Here is a 27,431-nt window from a genome sequence, read left to right on the forward strand (position 1 = left end):
GACCGCCTAAAAATAAATGTAACTAATTTATTATTTGAATTCTGAACGTATTCAAACTTAAGAGAACTATGGTGTTTGGTTCTCTTAATAAAAGTCGCATCGAACATGTTAACTCCTTTTAACAGCGCTGTTAGCCGCTCTCATCGAACGTGCTCGATTCGAACGTGTGCGGACTGTGTGTGGAACTTGAATTTTGCGGCTGCGGCTCAAATTTTCGTTTCTCTTTCTCTGTGTGTTTTCCCATTTCGGATCGAACGCTTCGTGGAAAAGTGAGTGCGCGTTGTCTGAATTTCCCGCCGCGTTTTACGTCGATTTCCGCGTGTGTGCGAACAACAACTCACCAGCAGCAGCAACAACAGTCCCAAATTATTGGGTAAAACACAGAAAATATACTAAATTTGAGGTATACAATTAATATTTTACAATATTACTGTGCAAAGTGTGTGTGTGCTTTCAGTGGCATCAAAAGACCAAAAGCAGCGGAATACAAAATCAAAACAATACAAACAAACAACAGTAAATACTATAAAAAAATGTATTTTATTTAAAATAAACAACAGTTAAAACTTTAAGAAAAGGAAACAAAGCTAAAATAAATAAGAAAAAACGCAGCATCTGCGTCATCTCTATCTCGCTCCCTCCCTCCCGTTCAATCCTCGATCTCTGGCGATCGCGCTGTCCCCCTCGCACTCGCACACCTTTACCAATTTACCTGGGAAACAGGTTTGGCGTCGATTTCGTGTGTGTGTGTGCGATTGTGTGATTGTGTGCTAAGGTGTATTGGTGTGTTTCTTGGAAACCTTTTAAGTGATTTTCTTACCTGCTCAAAAGTACAACAAAAGCAATAAAAACATGTTGCAACTCTGAAGCAACAACAACCACGAAAAAGTGTGAAGCATAAATGCAGTTATAACTGTGAAAAAGGAGAGGTAGATAAAGGTGAAGCAAAGATATGTGTAGATAAAAGTGACGCAAAAGAAAACTCAAGCAAAGTAAAGAAACCTGTTACTTTTTTTTCGAAGTCTCTCGCATCAACAAAAATTAAATAAATAATACAAAATATTCAAAGAATTAGTGCCAACTTCTAGTAAACAATGCCTAGTGCAAATAATACAAATGTATTAGAATTTAAAAGATAAATATAAATAAAAAATAACAAATTATCTCTACAAGGACATGGATTATTAAGGACCAAAAAGCGATAACTTAAACTAAAACATCATTTGAATAAACAATTAAATGCAAGAGTGTCCATCTTAACCCTACAAAGCCGAGCCAGTTCTAATCGACATCATCATTCTTAACCCGTTTCAGTTGTTCTCCTTCGTTTTCGGATACCCGTTCAAAGTTTCGAGTGCAATAAATACAAAATTCTACATCATCGAACGCATAAAAACATTTACCAACGCAATGGAGCGTTGCAACAACATCAGTAACTGCGAATCGGAATCGGAATAAGAAGTCCAGCGAAAATCGCAAACTTGTTTTTGCACAGGGAATTGGAAGTAGCAGCCACCCAACGATAAGAAAAACATCAGAAACACATAAAATATATATTCAAAATATAGTCACAAAATGAGGCGAAAAACTGCCATGAAAAGGATGGCAATAGTCAGCAGCAGGAGTGCGAGGAGTGCAGCAACAAATATGTGCAACTTTTTTCTCATCGGTGAGTTTACTTTATTGTTTTTTGTTTGCAAGAAAACTATATACAATTGCTAAGAAGATTACGCAGATTTTTTAAATATTTATAGGGTTAACACTGAGTTATTTTACTTATCAGTAAGATTAAGATCTCCCTATAAATCCCAATCCCTTTTTGTTCGGCACACGCATATCACAAATCAATTAAAAGTTTCGGTTCCGCCCTTGACATCTCCTGTTTATGACGGCTCCCCATTTTCCGCCATTTTCTTCCGGCGTTTTCCCCCTGTTTTTCCAAACTCGCCTTTGCTGTTGTCACCTTGCGACGTCAGTTTAGTTTTTTGTTGATCTAGGTTGTTGCAGCTTGACGTCAGCGTAAAGTTTTTTATCAGCTCCCCAAGCCTCCCCCAATTTTCCACGCCATTTTCCGCCCCCCTGCCCCGCTCTGTTGAATCCTGTCAATTGGCAGCATTTACTACGAAGCTATTGAATCTGAAGCTGAAGTACAGTACATATTCCATAAATAAAACGGGCTTATATACTTTACCGCTTTAAGGAAACAAGTATCGTTTTAATTAAAAATGCCATCGTAATTTTTCACTTTCCATATGCTCCGCATCAGTTAGAAAATGCGCTTATTATGCAAGAATATTTACTGTGTCACAAAAAAAAAAAAAGACGCATAACTGGGGGAGCCAGTGGCATAAGTATAAGAAAACTTTAGTTTGGCACGCTTCGGCAAAGTTTTTCCCCTCTCACACACATAATACTTTGCTTACAAAATGCTTTTTAATACTTAAAGAACCCCTGGAAAAACCTGCTAACCGGCAAAGGGCTGGGGCTAAATTTAAATGTGAATTATATCCACTCAATCGGGCAAATCGGTCAAGGGAACTTGAAAAAGGGGAGCAATTCCTTTATTAATTTGTCTGCGATTAGTTGGGGGCTCTCAGTTTCCCGCTGAGTTTTCACCCCCCTCAAAAGATATATTGCACCATTAACTTTATGGCACTTTGCCGCGTTTTCAGCTTGTGTTTTCTGTTCTCTGTTTTTCCTGTGTGTGTGTGCAATCAGTTAATAAACAAAACGTGTTGATTTGACATCTTAATTGGGCCTTTGACACGCGTTTTCCAGCGCTTTCATACGAACTACTCGTAAAAGTCGACTTTGCAGCTTAACTGTCAACGCCTCCGACCAAAAAAAAAAAAAATAAAGAATAAAGTGGCCAGAAGCAGAAATCAATGAACTCTCTGTGGAGGTTTTTTGGCCTCAAGCTTCTGGGGAATTGCTCCACTCGGGGGCATTATTGGATTTGATGACACTGGCCAAGAGGGAATTGACATCATTCAAGGGAGGCGGGGGGATCAGGAGATCAGACATTAAAAACGCATTAAAAGATTAGCAACGCGGAATGTGCAAAACTTGAGACCTTTTGCGGCTTAGGATAATAATTACTGGGTAATGGCAAATAGGCTGAACTAATAACCTTGGCTTCCAAGTACGCAACTGGCATTAGTTTATAATTTTAAATTCATTTCTTTATTTATAAAGGTTCTATACCACCATTTTCCCAACCGCCCTTGCAAGATTTAGTTTTATCCTGGTCTTGTGTCTTTTTCTCTACACCATCTCCTCGATTGTCACCACACATTTATCCTGTTGATCCTGTTGAAGTGCATTCCAATTTGGCTGAGTTTTCCTTGGAAAATCCTCGGTGCGCCTCTGTGTGTGTACAATAAAATGCTCGAGGAGCCGCACAGGATATTGCTTAAGAAGTGCTTGAAAAGGCAGTTTGCAACAATTTGTGTGCGTCTCCTTCTTCGGTTTTTATGTTTATTTCGCCTGCGTTTGGTTTTTATTTTCGTTTGTCTACCTGCTAACTGTCGTCCTTTTCCTTTATTTCCATGCCGCTTTTCCCTTTGAGTTTTCCACATTCATTTCATTTCCTGGCTTTTCCAAATGCCTGCGCTCCTAAAATTTCCTTTGCCCCGCCGTTTTTCCACTTTTCCCTTCGTGTTTTTAGCGCGTGAATTATGATTGTAGCTTAGTTTTTCTCACTTTTCCGGAGTTGTTATTGTCCCTGTTTTTTTTCTCTTCTTTTGGCCTCTGTCACATCCTTTTTCACACATACACACACACACACGTTTCTGCTCCAAAAATATCTGCAACTGCTGCAACTTTGAAATTAAAATAAATTAAACAAATATTTTGTTTGTTTCAAACATTTTTTACGTGCAAAATTCAGCGACGTGAGCGGAAATGGGTTGCCCCAAAAGAGAGCAAGAGAGAAGGGTGTAGGGGTGGCAGGGGTGTAGAAAGAGACAGGTGGAGCTGAGGCTAGCAACAGATGCAGTGGAAATGAGAAGCGCTTTTCCTGCAGAGCAAAATTTATCTATATGCGCAATTTGCATTTGCAAAATCAAAGCTGGAGTCGAGTCCACAGGAAAGTGGAAAAGTGGAAAAGAGAAGGCCAGAGGCAGTGGCTACAAAGGGGTTTTCAGATACAATAAATTGGTTTAGCTAGCTGGCACTTTGTTGTGCGTTGTGGCAATATTGATACTTAGAGGGTTGGGTTTAATAAACAACACAAGAAATGACAAACTAAAGTTGAAATGTGTTTTTTGGGCATTTCTGCACAATTATTCGAGTTATTTTGCGCACAAAGAGGCATTAAATCAATACTGTCACTAAACTAAACTAAACAAGCTGTATAGATGGAGAAGTAGTACTGCGTATTATAAGTTTGGAATTTAAAAAGTGACTACAATTTAGTTTATGTTTCCCCGAATTTCAATCTAACCCCATGGCATCAGCCACAGCTTTTTTGCCCCTCAAAGTTTTGTTTTGGCAGCGCAGAACTAAAGAACTCGTACCCCTTTTTGTTTTGATGCTTTGGCATATGGAATTTATAACACGCAAGCGGAGAATTTATATCTCTCGGTTCGTATATCTGTAGTCATGTTTATGCACTCCATATTTTTCCCTTTTTTTCTTATTTTATTTTATTTTTTTGAAGGTGGGTGGCGGATTTAAACTCGCAGCTGTTTAAACACGTTTCGTACGCAGCCGAAATGCAGTCTGAATGCCACAACATACAAATGATGTTGCTCGCGGGTCGTAGACAATAAAATAGTGAATAAATATAAATATTATAATAAAAATTCAATAACATTTGCTGACTGATGACGAAGCTGCCGGGTTTTATTTTGTTTAACCCTCCCAGCGACCTCGTCATTGGTTTCGGTTACAGAAAAATTTTCACCAGCACTTGCAGAAAATAAATATTTTTCTAAACTTTTGTACTTCTCATTGCCTTTGCACGCGGTGTTTTTTGAAATCGACATGGCAATGATTTTTATAGTTTTTTGTCGTCATTGCAGCAAGCCAATTTTGCTCTTCGCTTTGACGATTGGCAGTATGTGAAAAATTAATTTCTGTAAATATTTGCATGAAGCGTTGATAGAAAAGCGCTTTTGCATTTCAATTAATGCTGAATAATCTCTGTAATGGTGTTCTGCATTCCACAAAGCTGCAGGTTTGCAGTCGCCAAAAGGTGACTACTACAGCTACTGGCTCAACGGCTTATGAATATTAATTGATTTACCATTTTATGGACATTTTATTTGTTTATTTATTTATTTTGTTTTTGCATTCCACATGCGATTAAAGTCGCTGGAAAGACGCGTGACGTGATGGCATTTCTTGACCAACTCCACAGCGATTGTCATGCCTGAATAACCGAGCGAACCTCACCCAAAAGTCCCCTCACCTTTCCTCACCTTTTGCTAATTGCGTGGCTACTGGAATTGGAAATGGAAATGGTATTGAGGGGGGGGAGGGGAACCTGTCTTCGAGACACTTTGGATCATTAGCATGGATTGTGTTTTGGGTACTTGATGATGCCAATAGTTTTTGTGCACCTCTGCTGAATTTCTATGCGAAATTCTTGATTAGATGGCAGCGTTGCGTGTTTTTGCTTTAAGCATTAATGCTCTTTTTTACCTCCGAATGTTACTTTTGTGTTGCTACGCATGCTAGGCTAGTGGTTTTCATAAAATATGGTACAAAATATATTATAAATGGTAATACTTTATTACAAATAAAGTAAGTGCAAAAAGTTCACTATCACAAAAGAAATCAATAAAATATAGAAAAAAGCATGCAAAATAATGTAAAACACCTATTGCGCATTATATGATTATTAAAATTGCTTATTCCATATGAATTTGAAAGCATTGAATAATGGTTTCTGTTTATCAATATCAAAATGTTTGATAGCGAGCCTGCCTTTTGAAGAGCATTTTTCATTCGCCCACGTTGTGGGTTCTTTTGAATGTTTATTTTTTCTGGATTTTGCGATACTTATTCGTACCCTTTCAGCAATTTTTTCACTCGCTTCTTCGTTTTGCCCATGCTGTTTTTATTTATATATATAATTCTTTCTTTCTTTAACTGCTTCAATCTTTCTTTGGCTTCTGTTTGCCGCGTTTTGCTTTCAGTTCTCCTTTTCTGCCTTTCCTTGGCTTCTTTATTGGGGATTGCTTTTCGCTTTTTCGCTTTCAAATGAGCCGCAGAGAGAAAATCAGAGAAAAAATGTTAAAGGCTGGTGGCAGCAATGAAGGGGCAGCCTGCTCTAATTTGTATGCGTAGCATGTCAAAAATCGTAGTGGTCAATACACTGATTGCTTTTGCATGTATCTTTATATTTATCTGGATCTGGATCCGTATCCGTATCTATATCTGCTTTGGGTATCTCTCCCCCATCGGAGTATCTCACACTGCACAAACGTATCTGAGTATCTTTTTTTTTTTGGCCACTCGCACGTTTCATGTTTCGCTGATAAATTTATAGCTGACTGTTTTTCGCCACCGGTTTTTTTTTGCCTTGATTGGAGTTAGCGGGTTAAGTGGACTTGGGGCTTAAGAGGCTGAAAAGGCTGGTTTCAGGTTGAAGAGGGTTTTTTTCAGAGGGCGGAGTATCTATGGGGAAGTTGGCCAAGTCTTGATCAACTGGAATGAGCTTAGAAGGAGGAGGGTCTATCTCAGAGTTTTTCAACTTATTTCGTTGTAAAGTACTTATGGATTTATAAAGAATGCTTCTCTACACTGAAAAAGTGCTTTTAGTTTTAAATAATGCATCTGCCCATGCATAATAATTCCTTATTAAATGACTATATTTATATTTTAACCACCCTTTTGGGAAATTATTCTCTATTATCATAAAATGCCTCTGAAATGCGCAATCCGCCTAAATAAATAGATTAATTAGACCTCATCCGAATGTTTCGATTTCGCAGTTAAAGCCTGCAGGCCATAAACCTTAACCCTCTACAACCCCCGGTCTGGCTAAAACCTCATAATGATCGTTTAGCACTCGAATTTGTTCAAATCGCTGTAGAGCGGGGAAAAGAACAACAAAGGCGGTGGAAAATGTGTAAAGTTTTCCCAATGGGCTGCAACCCTCGGTGGAAAATTGAAGACACCGAAATCAGTGCATCCCTTAACCCACTCCATGCGCTAAAAATGTACAAAATGCAATCCCCTTTGGTTCAATCCAATCCAATCCTATGCCTTTGTTACTTTTGCCGGGTTTCTCAAGCATATCAATTCGCTTTTTTAGGGTTGTGCATCTGCCAGAAAAGAGCAGGGGGTGGCAGTGGTGGGTTAAGGGGTTTAAGGGGGCTTGGGGGGGTTAAGGGGTGTCCCCGTTTCGGTATCCGTCTGAGAAAAATGCAAAGCAACATTGTAAAAATTACGCAAAATGAACTGTGAAAACCTTTTTTGTGAAACGCATTTCGTTTCCAACGTTTAAGTCGTCACACAGGGGTTAAAAAAGTACTCCCCCGTCCCCTTTCGACACGCCCATTACGAATGGGGAAAGGAATATAAAATTTTACGCTATGCGAAACATTTTTCTAATCAAACATTCCATTTCATTTGCTCAATCGAGAAGAAGAGGGGTAGGATTTATCCTAAGGGTGGCTGTGTTTCAAGGGTTTTTGTCTTTGGCCACAGTTGAAGTTTTAATTTCGTCTCAAGTGTAAAAAACTCATTTCAAATCCGGCTGCTGACTGTCATTCTTCATTCTAATGGGGAAACACACACAAAAACACCCCTCGTAATGCTCATTTGGCCGACAGAAATTAAGACTCGGTGAAAATATTTCAACTCCACAAATAATAAATTCTTAAACTGGATATTAAAAAAAGAAGAAAGGTTGGGCTATAATTTTGCAACCCCCACGAATCGAATCGATCTGGCGAACGAACCCCAGAAGTGTTTTTATTAATTTCACTTTGCACTCGGAATATTTATATATTTTATTTTTATGCATTGCACAAAATTGATTTCACTACGGAATCAAACAGAAAAGATTGGCGCAGAATGGTGGTATTGTGGAAAAAAACCTGCGGGAAAAGTGTAAAAAATTGCATTTGCTTATTTCCATTTTTAATCATTTCGCCAATATTTTTTCTATCCATTGTTTGTCGTCTGCATTTATTATATAACACTCATTGCACTCTCCGAATCTACCAACCCCTTGCCACGATTTATTTTTAAATTTTTGCATTAAACTGGCCTTTCGTTTTCAACTGGGGAAAAAAATGTGTACATTTTTATTAAGTTTCAGTGAAGCGCATGAAATGGCAATAAAAGTCTATGAATGGGATAAAAACCCAGCTCTCTATCCCCCGCTCCTTTTCACTTGATCATTTTTGAATTATAAATGGAAATACAGAGCAATGCGCGTTTAATTAAAAACTCTAAAGTTTCCTTAATCAGCCGGGTGTGGTGGGGGGTGAGTTCAAGTTGGGGGGTTAAATTAATCCGCAAGACGCGGAAGAACAATAAGACTACGAAGAGAATGGGGTGAGAAAAGTTGCTTCGATAAATTAAAGATGAATTATGAATGCGTTAATTAATTGCTGTTCAGCTTCAGCTGGGTTTAAAGATCAAAATGATTAATGCAAATTATGCGCCGGATCAAATTTCAATTTATGGTTATGACGGCCAACGAAAATATAAGTCAAACTTAGATGGCAATTATATTCTTTAATTATTTTCATCTTGTGTAATGCTCATATTAAATATCCAGTATTATTTTCCGCTACTGCGCATTTTATTTAGAGTATATATATTTATATATATTTTAAGGTATTTAATTATCCTCTCGTAATCACCTGCCAAAAGCGTAAAAGGCGCTGACAAATGATGGCTGTGCTTGAGTATCAGATTCTTAAAAAAAAATGAAAAAAAAATTGAACCAGAAAAAATACAAATAAAATAAGGAAGGCAAATAATGCGCACTGAATTCAATTGACAACCAAGAAGGGCGGCAAAAAATCAATTTCCAGTGAAAATGTATGCGAAACATTTTTTCGGCGCCAATTTGACTTGGTCTTCGCCCTTATTTCCCAGCCCTGATTTTCCCTTGCTCTTTGTCTGGCAATGAAAATGCGCTTGTAATAATAACTTTGGGGAGATGGGTGGGAGAAATTCGGGTTGGCTTTTGCGGCCATAGAAGGCTAAATTCAAGGACAAACAAACAGAATGTGAAGTCAAACAGTTTCGTTTCTTTTCTGGCTCCTTACTAAAACCCCCGCGTTCCACTGATTTTCCATCGCTTTTTGGGCTGGCAAACATTTTCTCCTTCAGGCTGCCGAGCAGGCATAACTCTGCTTAGAAGTACAAGGCTGTATTTTCCTGCCTTCTTTTTTCTTGTTTAAGTAATTTTCATTACACTAACCTCAAGGCTGGGAAAGTGCACTTCAACAAAATAACTATGACTGCTAGATTAAGTAACAATCAAACTAAAATAGGTTTTAAATGTAACATATATTATTACACAACAGTTTACAAGCTACACCTGAAAATTGTTTGTTGTTGTACTTATTTTTCCAGTGTACCGCCCCCAAAAATCGTGGTAAATGCTCTAGCAGGTTGAATAAATTTGGGAATGGCTCGGCATAGGGAATTTCAGTTTCAGCAAAGGCAGCAATAAATTTTAAAGACGCCTCCAGGGCAATTTTAAAGCCTAATTTCCATTTTGGGGCGGTTGGGGTTGCAGGTGAACAACGAGGAGGGTGTGTGTTGTGGGGCAGGTCTAATCTAAGTTGAAAAACTTTTGCCTACCTTGAGTGAAAGTCTTGGAAATGGAGAGGAACTACTTTGCGTAATTATGTCAATTGCCATTAGGGAAATGTTTTTTGGGGGCCAAATACCCTTAAACCTCCTATTTAAACACCCCCCTTTTGGCAGCCATCGATATGTTTCGCCTTCCCCCTCGGATTTTCACCCCCCGCGTTTGCCTGTCTGTGTGTGTTTTGTCCTTTGACTTCCATCTATTCGAGGAATATGTCTTTGTCTGCTTTCCCGACTAGAATGCTTGGGGGATTGCTTTCGTGGAGGAGGGAGCCTTGCTAACCAGCATAATCCCTAACACTTCAAGGACGAAGCGGGTAGAACAGAATCGCTGTTGCGTGCCCAAAGACATTCCAGTCGAAATACGCTTAACTAGTGCCGCAAAATCAATCAAAAGTCAGTTTACGATAGCTGGGGATTCAAATGGGTGGGTGGTGGTTAAAGTGGCTGGGATAAGCGAAGTAAAGCCTGATTAACAAACATGCCGCCAAAACGTTTGTCATTAATTTTGCACATAATTGAAAATTGATTACACACGCGTGGAAAATGTCAAAAAGACTGAGAAAATATTCACTAAATTAAAAATAAAAGCGACCTTTAAGCATGGCACTTTTTTTTTATATTTTGCGGCGAAAGCTTATTAAATATGAATTAATTTCAATTAATTTGTCATTTGTGAAGGTGATGCGCACCACTATGATCACACATGATTTTATGTTGATATCTAAAGGGGTACTTGTGCTAATTGGATTCTTAGCATAAGTAATAGTTAAGTGGCTTTAAATAACCAAGAAATGCTGATTATTATACATTGAGTGACTTGGTTTTGTACGTACTCTTGTTGTCTTATATCACTTAAGTAAAATGATATGTTTAAGGGTATTTAGCAGGTCGCATTTGCTGTTCAAACAGCACTCCTGTTAAATTTCATAAATAAAATGCATTTTAATTAATTTTACACAATTTGATGCGTTTGTCAGAGTCTGTGAATGTCCTCAACTCACCATTACCATTCAAGCCCACATTTATGTGTTTGTCAATGTTTACATAAATGTTTAATAGACCAGATAAATTTCAATGAATTGACTTTGCAACGGACACTTTAGCCATTTTAATGCCAGACATAAGCAAATTAATTTATTTATTTGCAAAGATAAAAGTTTGGCTCGTTTGTTTGCAAATTATATATACATTTGTTATGTTATAGGAATATTTCCCTTTTTATTTGCCCATAATGTGTGTTTATTTCGCTTGTTTAATTATAACTAAAAATTCATCGAAAGTGTGTCCTTTTATTTTTTTTAGTTCCTAGCACAGAGAATAATTTAATTATGCGAGCTGAAACTGGCCTAAAGAAAGAATTTGGAAATTATTCATAGAAATTCCGTATTCGGTGCCAGAATTTGTATGTTTTTATTGCGAAAATTTAAACAGGGAAAAGCCGAAAATTAAGTGAATTTTTTATGAATAAAATAATTGCCCGAAGCTTTAAGGATTTGTGCGAATGTTTAATGAACATGCAATGCACATTCAAGGTTTTATTGGGGCAAATGAGTGGCTAAAAGCATTTAACAAAATCTTTAAATGGCAATTAAGTGTGTTTTCATTTTATTTCAAAGTTATTATAAAATATAATTTTTTTAAATTTTCACCAAATTTTAATTATTTGCTGGCAAGATATCCGCAACAAAATAGCTGGCTGCCTTTATTAGTGGTTTCACAGCAAATCATAAAAAGCTTGCAGCACATTGCTAATTTATTCATTGTTGGTAGATTTTTTATGCCCCGGCGACAAGGGGCATATAAAAAGCAAAGAACTTTACACTTCACAGCCAGCGAAATGATAAATAAACAAACTGCAATACTAGAAATTCTTCACGATTGTTTATTAGCGAAGTGTATAAATATTTAAAAGGCTCTAACCAATTGCGATGACGTGCCTCACCTTCCAATTATACGTGCCCCAATTTCTGGGCTTCTTTTTCTGGCCTCCCGCCTTGTTCTTGTTCGTTACAAATTTTGAAATGAACCCGAACTCTGGGAGAGAAAGCAAACAATAAACAAAAGCATAAAATTGTCGGTGTAAATGGGGTTTATTACAGCGCATCAGCACGAAGGGAGAAACCTGTACATAGCTACATATGTACCTACATACATACATGTGTGGAAAAGCAGCTGTCCAAGCAGAAAAGTGGGAAAAGGTGTGAAAATTAAGCACCGCACCTGGGGAGAATGCGGCCCACCATCGATTAGTACACTGAAAACAAACATTGCATTTGCTACGCAGATGTCACAAAAGTATAGTTGCAAGTGCATAAAAATCAGTCCTTAGCTATCTTTGCTTTAGTTTCTGCACAGATTTGTATATTTCAGCTGCAGAAGATACATTTAGTTAGCTTTAGTATTTGTTGTAGATCTTAAGTCATCATTGGCATATACATATAACCTATTCATTATGGTAATACTAGAATGTGATTCAATTTGCTGGTAATACGCTGTCCCACTTGGCAAGCGGTGTACAGTCGCAGCAACAGCATTTCTTTTTAGCTTTAGCAACACTTACAGTAATCTTCAAAGGCAATGAACACTGTACGTGACTTGCGCTTGATTTATAACAGTAAAAAGAATGTCACAAGCGGAAAAATAAATAAAGTAAGAGAACATACAAGAAGTGTTGTAAGAAGTGGCTCAAAGAATCAGTGGGAAAACGGTAGTTGTGGCTGGTTTTGCTTAGTCAGTTTATGTTTATCACCGGAGCGTTGCGAGAAGACCGAAAAGACTGGTGACTAAACTCGGAAGACCGAAGACTGAAGACCAAAGACACTCTTCCCCCGCCTGTGGTACTTAAAAGATCATTAGCAAGCGAAAGAGTGGCAGATTGGGAAAACAGCACAAGAACTAGAGAAGCAGAGAAGAGGAAATGAAATCCAGCTAAATTGTCAACTTGTTGCGCCAGCCACGCCCACACAGACACAAATGGGAAAACACATCCAATCATAACGCCTATAAACCACAAAAAAGCAAAAAACACAAAAAAAACAAAAAAAGCGGAAAAGAAAACTAACAAAAAAAGGAAGAACGCTGCCAGCAGCTGCCTAAAACAGTTGGCCTACAATTTACTAAACCGAGTGCCCTATCTCTCGAAGTAAATACTCTTATTTCGGGCTATAATGGGTTAAGGTGATGGAGTCAGTGATTACTATCTTTTTTACTTCCTTCAAATAGTTTAGATTGAGATCATATAGGGTAATATAGAGAAGGGTGCCTCGTAATTCGGCTATTATGCTTTTGGGGATTTTGTCAGCTTCTCCTCTTTGAGTTGCCACCAATGCTAAATCCACTTGTCAAATGCAGACGCCAAAAAAAAAGAAGAAGCGAGTGGCGGAGGGGGGATATTCTGGGGGCTGGGGCTCCACATGGAGAAGTGGATATAGGAGAAATGGACAGAGGAGCACTGGACTGGGAATTAAGTGGAGAAGGGAGCCGCAGATGCGCCGCTGACATCTCCGCCTTAAGAGTGTCAAAACAAAACTATTTCTTTCCCTCACTCGCAACCGACAAAGACGAAGAGTGCATTCTCTATACCCACTGCCACTTCCACTCCCACTTTTTCCCCTTGTTGCATTTCTTTTTAAATTGCGGCGACATTGAAATTAAATTGTCTGTGTGGCGTCTTCAAAAAAAAAATGAGGGGGAAGTTGAGCACAAAATAAATGCTGCTGTGCGGCAATGAAGAATTATTCGTAGAGTCGTCAAGATCTCATCTAAATTGCCAGCTCCACTATTTTTGTGTACGCTTTTTTGGTCGAAAGAATGGCCAATTTCGAGCGATAAAACGCATTATGAATGAGTTTAATGCATAAACATTTTATTTCGTTTCTATGCTTACAAAAATGTTATCAATGGTTGCATTTTTGTACGTTCTATTTGATGGCTGAATTATTCGTTTTGCTAATAGCCAATAAAGCTGTGCAAAAACAAAGTATACAATTTTGGATACACATAAGAAGATTATAAATAAATTGCGTTGATTACGTTTATGTGAAAATAATTGTATGTGCTATATGAAAAATCAGAAGCAAACTCTTTAAACTAATAAAATAATTGAGTTAATATTCGGTTCAATTGATTGCCGGTTGCCAGGTTAAAAGAAACAGATACTTTGCATTCACAATGTATAAATCCGCACAATTAGATTGTTTTCGAAAATTTTTAAAGCCCCCCTGGAATAGAACTGAAAAATTGTCGGAAAATTCCACAAAAGGATGTGTACCTCAAATGGAAAAGTAGAAAATCCACAAAAAAGCCAACCAGCAGCACCAGCAACTTGCAACTGACAACATGCAACTTGTGTTGCTGCCGCTTACTTTAAGTGGCTTTTCTGCTGCTGTGGCAAAATAACTGGAAAAAGCATCAGCCACATGAGGGGCGGCAGGGGGCAGGGGGCGTGGCCGGAGGCGGTGGGTGGTGCTATATTAGCAGGGGGATTCCCATGCGAGGGGGGCGACAGAGAAAGCAGAATGAGAAACAGCAAAATTGACAAGCGCAACATTGAAATTGCTACAATGACAAACTGCAATGTGGCACAGGCGGTGCGAAAGAGAGGGGCGATGCGGCGGGCAAAAGAGACGGGCGCTGCAGTGCCACTTGACAGAGACGAATGGTGAAAGAGAGGAGAGGGACATGGTGGGTGGCAGGGGGAGCCAAGAAGTGCTGCACGTGCGTCTCTGGCACACAGACATTTAAATATAACCAAAGATTGCCGCAGATGCTGCAGATGCACTTAGGAAAATGAATACACTTTTTGCTGAAAACCGAAAAGAAACACAAGTTTTGCAACTGAAAAATGTTGTCTTATCTTATATTAAATCTTCTTTCATTTGAGTATCTGAATAAGAAGAAGTGTAGTTTCCTTTTTGATTGTAGTGCTAGTTTTTTTCTCAGTGCTTCTGAGGAAGAGTCGAAAAATCTACACCAAGTTGATGAGCTGGGGGACGGGGCAAGGAGGAGGGGGATCTCTGAGTAGGTGGCAGGGCATGTTTAATTAATGCAAAGTAAATAAGAAAAACGAAGGAGACGCCAGAGGAAACCAACAAAATTGATTGAGGAATGCACCACAGAGGGGAATATGCAACTCCACCCCCTCTCCCCTTTCCACGCCTCTGCCTTCCTGTTGCATTGTTTTCCTGGCTATTTATAAAGTTCAGCTTCCTCCGACGCCCGTAGATCGAGCAAAAATTGCTGGTAAATTGGTTTTTGGTGTTTTATGGTCGAAAATTCCCGGGGATGAGAGACAGTTTCGTAATTGCTGTGGGTTCCGTTCTTAAGACTCATATTGGTTCCAATAAAGATCTACTCTAAACGTGTGTGATTGTAATTTATGCAGAAACATCGATTATTTCAACAGAGGTAATTGCGCACATCATAATTAATACAGTCTTGACATTCTCGTTCTGAATGAACTTTATACAAACTGGTATTCAATGATGATGCATTAATAAAACTACCACATACTTGATGATAAATGTCGGAGATATAAGAAACATTATTACCTTAAAGGTCAAGTTATATGCTTTTAGCAAACTAAAGTCAGTAAATTGCATTTAATTTAAAGCACATTTACAGCATTTAATTACACAACTTATATTTTAAAGCGTTACTTTCCTCATTTAGATAAATATATTTTTATTGTTGACAAAGCAATTAATGATAAAATATTGACTAATTAATTTTATTTCCATCTCATTTTAGGTAAGTCCACTTAATGATGCAAAATTCAAATAAAAAGCGCCTAAAATGTCTTGTGAAAGGCCTTTTTTTGTTGTAAGTTTTTCCACTTCACTTCGTAAATTAACAATGCTTTTCCAAGATTTATAAATTATTTTCACAGAAAAAAAGAAAGTGCCAACTAAAATAGTTGAAAAGCAGTACAAAAATAACTAATCAACTTCAAATATTTCACTGTTACAAAAGCGAAAAGTAAAAGTTGTCGCTCCATCTCTTTGCACTAAGTAGCTTTCGGCAGCTGCTCTCAAAGTAATTGTAATTGGCAGAAAAAGCAGATAGATAGATGAAATAGAAAAACATAAATAAATCCTAATCAAGTGTAACCAAAAGAGGAAAGGAGTAGTAAATCGAATTATAGCGTAGCAAGAATTAGTTTCGTATTTCGCTCTGCAGCATTTTAAATGGATGCGACAGACATCAATCTCCTCAACTCCTCATCTTCGTCACATGCGTAAAGCTCATTTCATTCATGACAAATAACCCCATGAAAACCCCGCCGGAATACTACACCCCCTCCATTCTCCCCTCTACTCGCCAACCAAAAAAACAAGCTAGCTCCGAGTTCAAATTTCGAAATTCGAAACGCTGCAAAAGAAGAGCTGTGAACGAGCTAGTCTGAGTTTGCTATTGGTTTCATCTCGGCACAGTTGCCATCATTGATATGAGTCTTAGCCCCTTTTAGCCCCCCTCTTAACCCCTCCTAGCCCCCTTTTAGCCAACCCATTCCACCCCCCTTTTAGCACCCCGCCCCTCGCTGTGCTGTCCTCGATTCAATGATGCGCAATAATTAGCGCAGCTATCGCTCGTTCCTGGAAGTGTACACGATCTTCACTCTGGGTTTTCATTTACCAGCACCCACCCACCGCCCTTTGCATTTCCCTCTTTGACGTCTTTCAAATCAAAAACAGACGCATCCAGTGCATTTTCCTTCGTGCTGCTGCATTCGAAAAATCAGCAATGATTCTCGCTGTTTTCCATCGTTTGCACCACATTTGCAAGTTTACCAGAGCAGTGAAAACTTTTCTTTGCACGGTGAAAATAGGGAACTTGTATGCCATTATTATGGAATATAAAAAAAAAATAAAGAAGGAATTATTTTAAATTTATAAATATACAAATGAAATAAACTGTAAGACCCTGTAATTCCGAAATTGTATCTTAAAACTTGTGAGAGACCCAATTTAGTTTTCAATTCAATTTCATCCCTGAGTTTCAATCAGCTGTTTTTGCCCCAGAAACAGTTGCGTAAATCAGAAAATGCAATGCACTCTGCACTCATTTCCCCATTAGCTGCCATGTTTTCTCTGCTGTTTTGCTGTTTTGCTGCTCGCACATTCACAAATTCGCGCATAAACAATTGACCCACGGATGCAGCCCTCTCCATTTTCCGAAACTTGTCCTGTAGCCGTCCATGTGTTTTCCCCTTTGGGCGACCAGCTAACCGCAAATGTACAGGCAATAAAATGGCTCATCTGCCATGGCTGGCAATTCGCGATGTCCTTGCCGAGCCACGCCCATAAACCCCCCTTTGGAGCCCCTTTTTGGACCCCCTTTGGCGCCTTCCGTTGCATGTTTGCCAAATGCCAAGCATCATCATAATAATTATGGCAAAAATCGTCGCTGTCAATGGACACATGAACACAGTCGGGAAGTGGGTGGTGCTGGGCGCAAAGAAGCGGTGGATTGTGGGTGGTGTGTTGGGTGTTAAGTGGGCTGAAAGGATGCCACTTCAAAATGGCAGCCAACATTCGATGGTCTCTCGAAGCCAAGTGGGTGGTTTTCTTTTTTTTTTTTGTTTTTTCGGAGGTGCCCTGATGAGCCCCCGAACCACACACAAAACCACAATTTCATGCGAATTTTCACCAGGACCACGCCCGCTTGGCTGCACCAGCCCTTTCACCGCCCACTTTTCAGGCCTTTCACTTTTTTTGACCCTATTTTCGCATTTTTGGAATGCGTGTCTCGTAAAATTTTCCCTCTGCCGCTGCACTTTTTTTTTGTGTTAGTGCTGCAACAAAAACAGGTGCCTGCCAATTTGCCGGCCACGCCTACGTTTTTCCACTTTTCCAGGCATAAAAAAAAAGAACAACAAATGTGACATACAAAATCCTTTGCTCGTCCGAAAATGGAGTGAAAAAATTATACTTTTACATTCCAATTTTCGTTTCTTGGTCCTTTGTCATTTGGCCCATAAATCATTTAATATGCACTGCCTTTCCTTTGGCACCAAAAATACCCTGTTCTAAAAGTCAGTTTTCAGTTTTTTTCTAAATGCTAATTAAAAAAGTCTTTGGCAAACAATTCGCTAAGTACTTTTTTTTATTCAAGCTCATGTGCTTGTTCGTTATCTGTTTTCGTCGCAGTGCATTTGCCAAGAGATTTCACTTCACCTGCATTGTTGGATTAAGATAAGAAAATGCATTTAAAACGTTTCCCACACGCACTTAAAAAAAAAGTTGAATTCAGAAAAAAAAACTTTAAACGAAGAAGCCAAGCCTAATGCTGATATAAATCTGTTGACGGTTTATTTTGGTTTTTTGTTTCTTTCCCATGATTTTTTCTCTGTTTGTGCACAAATGTCATTAGGTCTCTTCTTCTCCATCTAGGCACTTGTCTCTCTTTCTAGATATTTTCCTATCTTTGCCACTGCACAAACAATGCAACAATGCTGCGGAGAATTTTCCTCCTAAGCTGCTAAAGTTTTTCTTTTTAATCTTACGGCAAGTGCATTTTGTGTGCCGCCATCTCTTTCACTTCCCATCTACCCGTCTTTTTCGTCGTGTAGCAGATTGACATACAAACACAATTACAATGATCACGAAACACAGCTCTAAAAAAAATCGAGGAAAAAAAACCTTAGAAACCTAAGAAGCAGTAAAACCTTGTGATACGATTTTGGCCTCCAGTTGATGGGAATTGAATTTTGACTTCAGTTTATCGAATTGCAATCATAAAGAACTGAATGCAATAACCGCAGATGGCATCAAATAAATTTGGGAATAAAATCAAGTTTCCCATACTGGCTGCTTCAACTTTAATTTATTATATTTTCAACAATATGTAGGTTATATTTCTTGACTCAACATCAAATTATATTTTCTCTCTGATCTGCCAATGGAATATTTGTACTTGGCTTAGTCAGCGTGACATTGAGTCAACGTAACAAACTGCTACTTAAACTTACATACACAAGCTACCGAAAAGTAATGAAAAAAAGGGGGAAAATATTTTACGCCTTAGTCAGCCGTCTATTTAGACCAACTTTAGATGGCACACATAATAATAATAAAGTTTATAATTATAAAAACCAAACGAGCCGACATTTCCGCTTTCAGTGAGTCACAAAATTGCGAAAATCCCAGAAAGAAACTTTCTGTTTAAACTTTTGGCTTAATGTGTGGCGTGAGTCATATTTAAGCCAAAATAGGTAGTATATTTTTTACATTTAATTTCGGCAACAAAAGCTGCAGAAATTTAACCCAAGTTCTTTAAGATGCGCTGGGTGTTGGGAAAACCGTGTCAAGCCGGAAAATTCGTTTAGGTGGGCGGTAGATGGGAAATGGGGGCGTGGCGGGCGTCTGTCTACGAAAGAAAAGAAAAACTTGTCTCTCGCTTTTCACGAGCGCGTCATGCATAATAAGAGGAAAATGGAAGGTTGAATGGCACGGAGAGGGGGTGGAAAATCGGGAAGAGGAAGCACGGGGTGCCACACATGTGCGTAGGTGCGAATGAGACGGTTGCGTGAGGAAGCGAAAAGGAGCAGGAGTCACATGAGTGCATTCAAATATTAAAAAACACCTCAGGATACTAGGTTAAAGAGGTGGTGGAGGGGTGATGGGAGATGGGGGGAAAATGGGGCGGAAAACTGAGTGGGATGCCTGAGAGGCGTGAAAGAAGGGGTGTGCCACTTAGCCGAAATTAACTAAAGTTGAGTTCGCCACTTTTGTTGCTGAAAAGCAGCAACTGATGACAGCTGAAAAGCGGCGAAAAGCTACGAAAAGCGCAGCTGGACACGGTGAAAATGCGAGGGATATGCCCGCCCTGTAAGCAAACTCCTCTGCCTTACTCATTTTCCACTATTTTCCCCTCTTGCGCCTCTGTGCCAACTCTTCTTTGTCACCATTTTCATTTGCCAAAGTGAAAAATAATTAAAAAGGCGTTAAAAATGACAACAAACTAAGCGACAAGAGAAAGGGGCAAATATACCAGGAAAAGCGGTCCAACGACCAAGGACCAAGATATCCTGAGATATCCTTTTGGCCCAGCCGTTCTGGCGTTGACACTTTAAATCATTTTGGTGCTGGCCCAGGATATTTTAATTATTAAATGCAAAGGATCCGCAGGATTTGCCGGGTTTGCCACACGGGATGGAGGTGCAAGCAACACAACTACACAACGGGTGCAAAACGGACGCCACGCGTGGAAATTGCTGAGGAAAGCCTGCGGCAGCTCTAGCCTTATCTAAGGAAAAGCGAAATGAGAGCGAAGGCAGTGGGGGAAAGCGGAATAGGTGCGAGAAAATGGTGGAAAACCCACCTGCTGCGAAGTCACAGGTGCAGGTGCAGACTGTTTGTCAAGAACCGACCAGGAAGTATTTAGAGCGACCGAATGCACAGCCAGAAGAAAGCGAAATGAAGCGGAAAAGTCTAGGGAAAACAGGCTTAAACCGAATAATGTAGTACCTTATTTAGATGGTGCAAGATGCAATTCCCCGCGAACTATTTAATTTATTTTCAATGAACTAGCTTTATTTAAGTACATTTATATTAGACAAGAAGTTAAGGGATATAGTCTTTCCATGAGCTTGATTATTCCCTGTAACAATATTCTACATTCCGCACTAAATATGCCTTTGGATGATAAATACCCTTTCTACCCGCAATTACCGAGCAACCGAGAAACGTCAAAAGAAGAGCGCAGTGAAAGCGAGAAAATCTAAACGCAAATGGAGCGACAAGGATGCTGAGCCAAGGATAAGCAGCAAGCAGCAAGCAGCCGCGGCTTTTCCAACTGGACGAAAGCGAAGGAAAAGCTGGGGAAATCGTGGGGGAAAATCCCAGGTAGCCCAAGGATTTGTTGGGTGCCATAACAAAGTGTCTGCCTCTCACTCAAGGATCCTCTTTGGCTTTCCCCGGATTGCTTCTTTATACAATATATATATATATATATTTTTTTTTTGTGGTAAAATTATGGACACGCGACAGAGGAGAGGACAAGCCGCATCATTTTCTAATTTGTAGCTAATTCCCCGAACAAGTCGCTGCTTCAAAATAAATTCTCCCATAAATTATAAATTTATATTTCCATTTCTTTCTGGGGACTTTAAGGCGCAATTAGCATTAGCCTCGCACTGGGAATTCTCGGAGCCAACTTCTTTGGCCCCTTGTCTTGGTCTCTGTGACCCATCAAATGCCTATCAGCAGCAGGTCAGAATCGGAATTGCCTGCATTTACATAATTCTATAAAATTCCCATTAGAGCCAGTCGATGACCAAAAATATCTCGCAGAGCCCATAAAATGACTAATTAACTTTAAGCGCCTTTTTGGCTTTTTTTTTTTCTTTTCAACTTTGTTGCCTCGTTCGACTTCTTTTGTTAATGATGATTTCGGTTACACCTGCTCTTCGGTTTGCATATCATATTCATATGTATATGTATGTTTTATGCATATGTAGATGTGAGCCGAAAATATCACATTTTTGAGACATTGGCTTATTATCTGCCGGTTTCATAATCGCTCAAAACCCGTCCTCCAAACAATACAAAAGACGAACTTGTCTCTATAACAGCAACATGAGTTTTATGTGGACAAGGCTTAAATGCGCTAGACAATAAAAACTTCAACACAATTCAATAGAAAAATATGATATAAGAATCAAAACAAGAGATCAACTAATTTGATGTTGGCTTTTTAATGTATATTAATATGCAAACCTGATTACATTGCTTTGCAATTAAATAAAAAACCAACTTTGATCGCCACATCTGAACATCTCTTAAATGGCTTCAAACCACTTTTAAATTGTATAATGCCCCTTGTCTTGAAGCACCATAAAAATATAAAATATCATCTTCAAATTTAACCACAGACATGCGACTACTTCGCATGCATATTTCGGTTGTTGGTTTTTTTTTCGTGTCTGTAAGATGAAACGTCATAAAAAAGACAAAGCCAAAAAATGGGGGAAAAAACACAAAAAGTGTGGAAATATTACCAGCGAGTGAGGCAATGGGTTGCCATGTGTTGTGACGGCTTTCGGACGTCTTCTCTGATGCTCTGATGGCTTTTGATGGAGGAATACGGAACATGGAATACGGAATACCAAGGGGCACCGAGGGACCAAATAAACCCAGCACCACATAAGAAACAAATTAGAAACGGGCTATTAAAAGTGGAGTGGGAGGCAGGAGCCGCGGGGCTGACTTATAGAAGATGATTATGATGGATTAATCGATGGGTGAATTTTTGGGAAGATTGACTGAGTTAAAAGTGGCATGAAGTTGGGCAACACCTAGTGGAAAATTGCTGTGCTCTTAACTTTTAGTTGAAGATTTTCAGCTTGGGAAACTTGAATTTATACCACAGTTTGATGTGGCAGCGTTATATATCACGCCTTATAGAAAGCATCTTAACTTTCTCATTATAGCATCTCCGTTTTTAATATACCTTTACTTCCTTTATATTTACCTTTTAAGCTGTTGTGTTTGCATTGCTGCCTCATTATTTGTATTTTCTCCAATTTCAACTATCCCAGTTTTTGATTAAATTTGATTGTTGTTGGCCTTTTGTGTGCTGCCCGCTTCCTCTTCATTTTTTCAACTTCTAATTTGATTTTGGAAAGGTTATCGCGCCGTTTGGGCCTTCTTTTAGTCTTTTTTTTGCCTTGCCCCCCATTTTCTATTTGTTGTAGGTGTGGAGACATGCGGCTTCTTCTTCTCCGACTTCTATATACCACTAGTGTTGTTGTTGTTGTTGTTGAACTATGCAAATGACTTTATCGCTTGCCTATCATTCTCCTCCTTTTTTTGCTTCGCTTCTCTGGGGCTTCTTTGCCTCTTGGCTTTCAGTTCTATTCTCCAAGAGATTTATAGACGAGCAGCAGACAAAAAGGGGGAACAACAACAATAGGTTCCACAGCAGATACAACTACACTTGGAGAAATTATAACAGTTTTTCAAGATATGCGCAATCATATTTCATTTATTTATCATAACTCTTTTATTTGTCTTTTCCAACATGAATCAACAAATATAAATACAATTTTAAACTGAAACTAACAACTAAGTTGTGCAAATTGTACCTAATTTTTTTTGCCGTGCACTACAAATATGGTCCATGACTTGACTCTTGTTGGCTCTTCCTCGTTCACCTACCTGTTTCCAGCTGCCCCTTCCTCAGCTTCTTCTTCTTCTTCTGGCCCAACTCTCTTTTTGTATGTGGATGTATGCATGTACATACATACCACATGTTTGCTTGTTTGTATGTTTGCTCGCATCATCATCTTCTTCTTCTGCAGCTGCTGCTGGTGCTGCGGCTTCTTCCTCATCTGTTGGCATTTCGTTGACCTAAAAAACGTTCAAGCCAAGAAAAAAGCCGAACAACAAATTGTTAAAAAATGCCAGCGAAGGAGACAAACATAAATTGTTATTGTTGTTGCTGTTGCTGTTGCCGTTGTCGCCGGCGTTTATTAAGATTCGTTGATGATGCAGCATGCAGCATGCAGCATGCAGCCCAGCAGCAACATCAACATCTGAGGCAGTTGCATATTCCGCTGCAGCTTTCTTACCTGTTTTCTTTTCCTTCTTTTTCCTTTTTGTTGTGGCTGTTATATCTTTTACATAAAAAGGCAACTGCAGCAGCAGCTGCTTCCCTAAAAGATACTTAAAGTGTGGCGCCCCTTCCTTCCGCAAGTCGCCGTTTTGTATGTGCATCGCTTCCCTGTCTCCGTTTCGGCCTTCAATCTCGGCTTTAAAGTGCCAATCTAAAGTGTAATTAAGTCTTTTTTTTGGCTTGCTGCTCTGGCAAAACATCTGCCTGTGGAATTTTTCGCTTCATTTTAAAGTGGTTAAGAAAGGGGCGAAGCGCAGGGCTTTTTCATGGAACGGGGCAGTTTGGTAGGATACGCCTTCCAGGAACTCCTCATAATCGTCTTCATTGTCAGCATCACTTTTTGCGCTTTTTTTATATAGCTTAGCTGGTTGCCAAATATTTACCTCCTGCCTTCCAAGTATCGGTATCTGAAAAGAGATAAATAACCACAAAAAAAGACTTCAAAAAAGAAAGTACAGAGTAGCTTAAAGTTTGAAATTTTAATGCTTAAATAGATACCTATAAAAATATCCATAGATAGATTGCTTCCGTAATAAAGTTGCCATTAACACTCGGCTATTCATTTTGTGCAGCTTGTGTTTTATAACTTTTACAAACTACGCCCAAATTACCAGAATTAATTAAAAGTGTTCGAAAAACCTGTTTGAAAAATGTCCATTTCCTTTCCACTTCTTTTCTCAGCTGGCCCAAAACTCGAAAAAGAAAACATCTGCCCCTTTTTTGTAGTTCTTGTTGTTCTTTATTGCCGCCTTTGTTTGGGATTCCTCATTTCGTTTTAGGCTCTCAAACATTTACCTAGGCCATCCAAACATTTCCATTTCAACTTTCCGCCAGCTCCCGTGCTCCTCGGAAAACGTGTGCTGCCCTTTTTCGAAATTTAATTTTGATTTTAATTTGATTTGGGCTCCTCTTTTCTCGATTGTGTTGTGTAGCTGCTCTTCGTTTCTGTATCTGCCGGAAATTGTTTTTTAATTGGCGGGCGAGGGGAACGGGTGTAAATCTGAAATGATTTGTGGTCTAGGGCTGCATATAAATATTTATTGCGGGTCAGATGGGATCGTCATCCTTATCGGGCGCATCAAAAGTTGCAGTTTGCAGTTTGTAGTTTGCAATTTGCACTTGCTGCTGCAGTTAGCAGTTTTCTCTGTGGATTCCCTTCTTCTGTTGATTTCTTTGTTCCAGTTTATCAACTTTTGTCATCTCTAAAGAAACACCGCAGGCCAAGAGAATATGTGCATCTATCAACTTCAGACGGTTTCCCATTCTTCTTGTTGAGTTTTCCCTGGGATTTCGCCATCAAACATTCTTTGGTGGCAGATTCCTATTGTTATTTATGCACAGAAAAAACTTAAACAAAATAGTTGGCAATACTGCTCAATTGTTATTTACTTTTTATCTTATTAACTTTATATCAATATAATTAAAGAACCCTTTTTCTGTTGAATTAAAAATACACTTTGAAGCGGAGTGTTTTCTTTTTAAGAGCCTCTTTTTTTCCAAGTGTCGTGTTGCCGTTTGCGAGTTTCTTTCCTGAGTTCCCACTGCATTATGATGCATATTCATATTTCTCTGCTGCATTTCTACCCTGCTGCCTGTTCGTCTGTCACATGTAAATGTTATTATTAGCCCTGGTCTCGTTTTCCTGGCCCTAATCCGCACTTGTTCATTTTCCATGTAGTGTCCCATTACATACTTCTTTTTTCTGCTGTTTCTGCCTGCATCTGGGTTTGAAATCCGAGCTTCCTGTTCAATGTCAGCTATACAAAATCACACACATACCTGCTAGATGGCCATCTCTTTCGCTCACCCTCGTGCTATCTCGCTTCGAGCACTTGGGAAAATTGTGTGTAATTAGATGAAATTTTACACTCGCCATTTGAGGTGACAACCAACGATTTTGTGTTCCTTTTTTTTGGTTACCTTTCTATTAGAGTCTAATCTTTTAATTAAATGCAAATTCCAGTGACTTAGCAGAATGATTTCGCTTTTTATCTGATACAATACACTTACACTCTTTTTACTATCTTCTCTTTGCAGGTAAGCTTTGATTTCGCTTTATTGGACCAAAGAGGAATATTCAGACTGAGGTTATATGTGTAAGCGGGCTTAGGAAAATCAATTTTGTTTATAGCTTTGAGTGAAACTTAAATTGAATCAACAAAGGAAGGACGCTTAGTGTGCTCCTTTCCTTCTTAATATCAAAGCAGCTTGAAGTGCCTCGTCCTGCTGCCTTAGTATCCTTTTTCCACTGCCTTCCCCCCATTTCCCCTCCTGTTTCCCCGCCTTCTACTGTCACGCATCACTTATATGGGGCCCACAACTCACTCTAGACTTCTGTAGCACGTTGCTGCCATTTTCAATTTTGCATTTTAATAATAAAATTTTGCACAGCAGCAGTGCATGGAAAAAAGAAAGCACAAGAAAGTAGGAATAAAAAACACAGGATGCTTCGGCAGGAGAAAAAAAAAGCCGACAGCTGGGCAAACTTTTAACGCCAGACGACGATGCATGATTACTTTGTTGATGATGACAACCCTGGTGTAACCCGAAAGGTTACTGAAAAATATCAGGGGACACGAAAAAATATTCAAATATTTTCATTTTTACTAAACTATACAAGAAAAACATAAAGCTCCTTTGTACGTATTCCAATCGATAGTGCCGTAAAAACACTGGAGATTTAAATTCGCGCATAAAGGCACTTAAAAATAATCCCCATACTTAATATTTAATGCATTTTTTTTCAAGCGCATCTGGTTTATAAAAGTAATTCTTCAGCTTACGATTACGCTGTTGTATTTATGTATGTACTTTATATGTTAAGTCCCCCTTATTTTTTCTGAGTGCACGTGCTGTGCGAGTGCATGAGTGATGGGCGTGGGGCCGTGTGGGCGTGGCAACATGCTGTTGTCTGCGCCACAAAGTATGCAATACATTTTGGCACGTGGCTTGCTCTTTGTCTCAACTTTTTCGGCAGTCGAGTCCGTAGTTTGGAGTTTGGAGTTTGCAGCTTGCACTTTTCCCCTGTTGTTTATCATTTCGCTGCGTGCTGCCTTCAATTTGCTGCAACATTCTCCCTCCACTAAAATGCTCCTCACGTTTCCCGCTTCTCGTACCTATTTTCCTCTATATTTCTTTTATTTTTGGGTCTTCTTAATTACGCTTCGCTTTGACGTAGACTTTTTTTCTAGTTGCTCAGCAGAAACTGGCTGCTCCGACTTAAACGCGATGTTTACATTAATTTTACTTATCGGAGAGCACGGGACTTTTGTTTATTTAAAATTTCCGCTCGCATTCTTGGGCACTTGAAGTACGTTTATTCGGAAATTTTGATTGTTGATTTAGACACAGCTTCTTGTTTTCTTTGCGGGTTTTGCGAAACGCAATTCGGTTGGATGAATTACACAACCTTGTGTGTCATGTGCATAAATTTCGCGATGGTTTTTGTTTTATCTTGGAACACATGTTTCAACCCTATTTTTGAGGGCGACCGAAAAAACGCGAAAAGCGCTTCAAATTTTACACTAAATTGACTTTTGGGCGCACAAATTTCGCATGCACAATTACACATTCGCCGTTCTGCGCTGTAATTGTTGAAATATTTCACAAATTAAATTATGCAGGAATGACACTTGTGAAGCATTTGTCATATAAACTGGTATTTTCGTGTAAATTGTTCGCGGTCAAACGAAAGCTAATCGTTCGATTAAATGGGCGTTAATATGATCAAATGGGTTTTTCATTGCTTTAAATATTTCAAATTTCTGTATGTAGGGCAACTCAATATGTTCGACTTTAAGCAAACTATGCAATCATCGTTACTGATGCACACTTATATTGCACAACAAGGCTTCATAAGATTCCAACCTAAATGTGCACTTATTTTGATAGCTATTTTGTAATGTCAGTCGTATATATTCAAGTCTAGACTAATTTCCCAATTAGGCAGTACAAATAAGTTGAGAAAGTGGCCAAATATTTGACCATTGAAGATAAGATGGTAATTATAGTTTGTTGAGCAAATTATG

At 39.0% G+C, this 27,431-nt stretch overlaps 1 protein-coding gene across 1 annotated transcript in view; it reads left to right on the forward strand.

Moving 5' to 3' along the window:
* The first annotated feature begins 242 nt into the window (after positions 1–242).
* The window catches only part of LOC122615690 (Down syndrome cell adhesion molecule-like protein Dscam2), an 83,160-nt gene continuing 55,971 nt past the window's right edge, over positions 243–27,431 (forward strand). Inside the window, exons 1-2 of the mRNA XM_043790742.1 lie at positions 243–403; positions 1,315–1,669. Of these exons, the coding sequence (XP_043646677.1) occupies positions 1,576–1,669 (94 nt within the window). The 5' untranslated portion in view covers positions 243–403; positions 1,315–1,575. The remainder of the gene's footprint in view (positions 404–1,314; positions 1,670–27,431) is intronic.

Source organism: Drosophila teissieri, chromosome 2L (genome assembly GCF_016746235.2).
Source record: "Drosophila teissieri strain GT53w chromosome 2L, Prin_Dtei_1.1, whole genome shotgun sequence".
NCBI classification, from domain to species: Eukaryota; Metazoa; Arthropoda; class Insecta; order Diptera; family Drosophilidae; genus Drosophila; species Drosophila teissieri.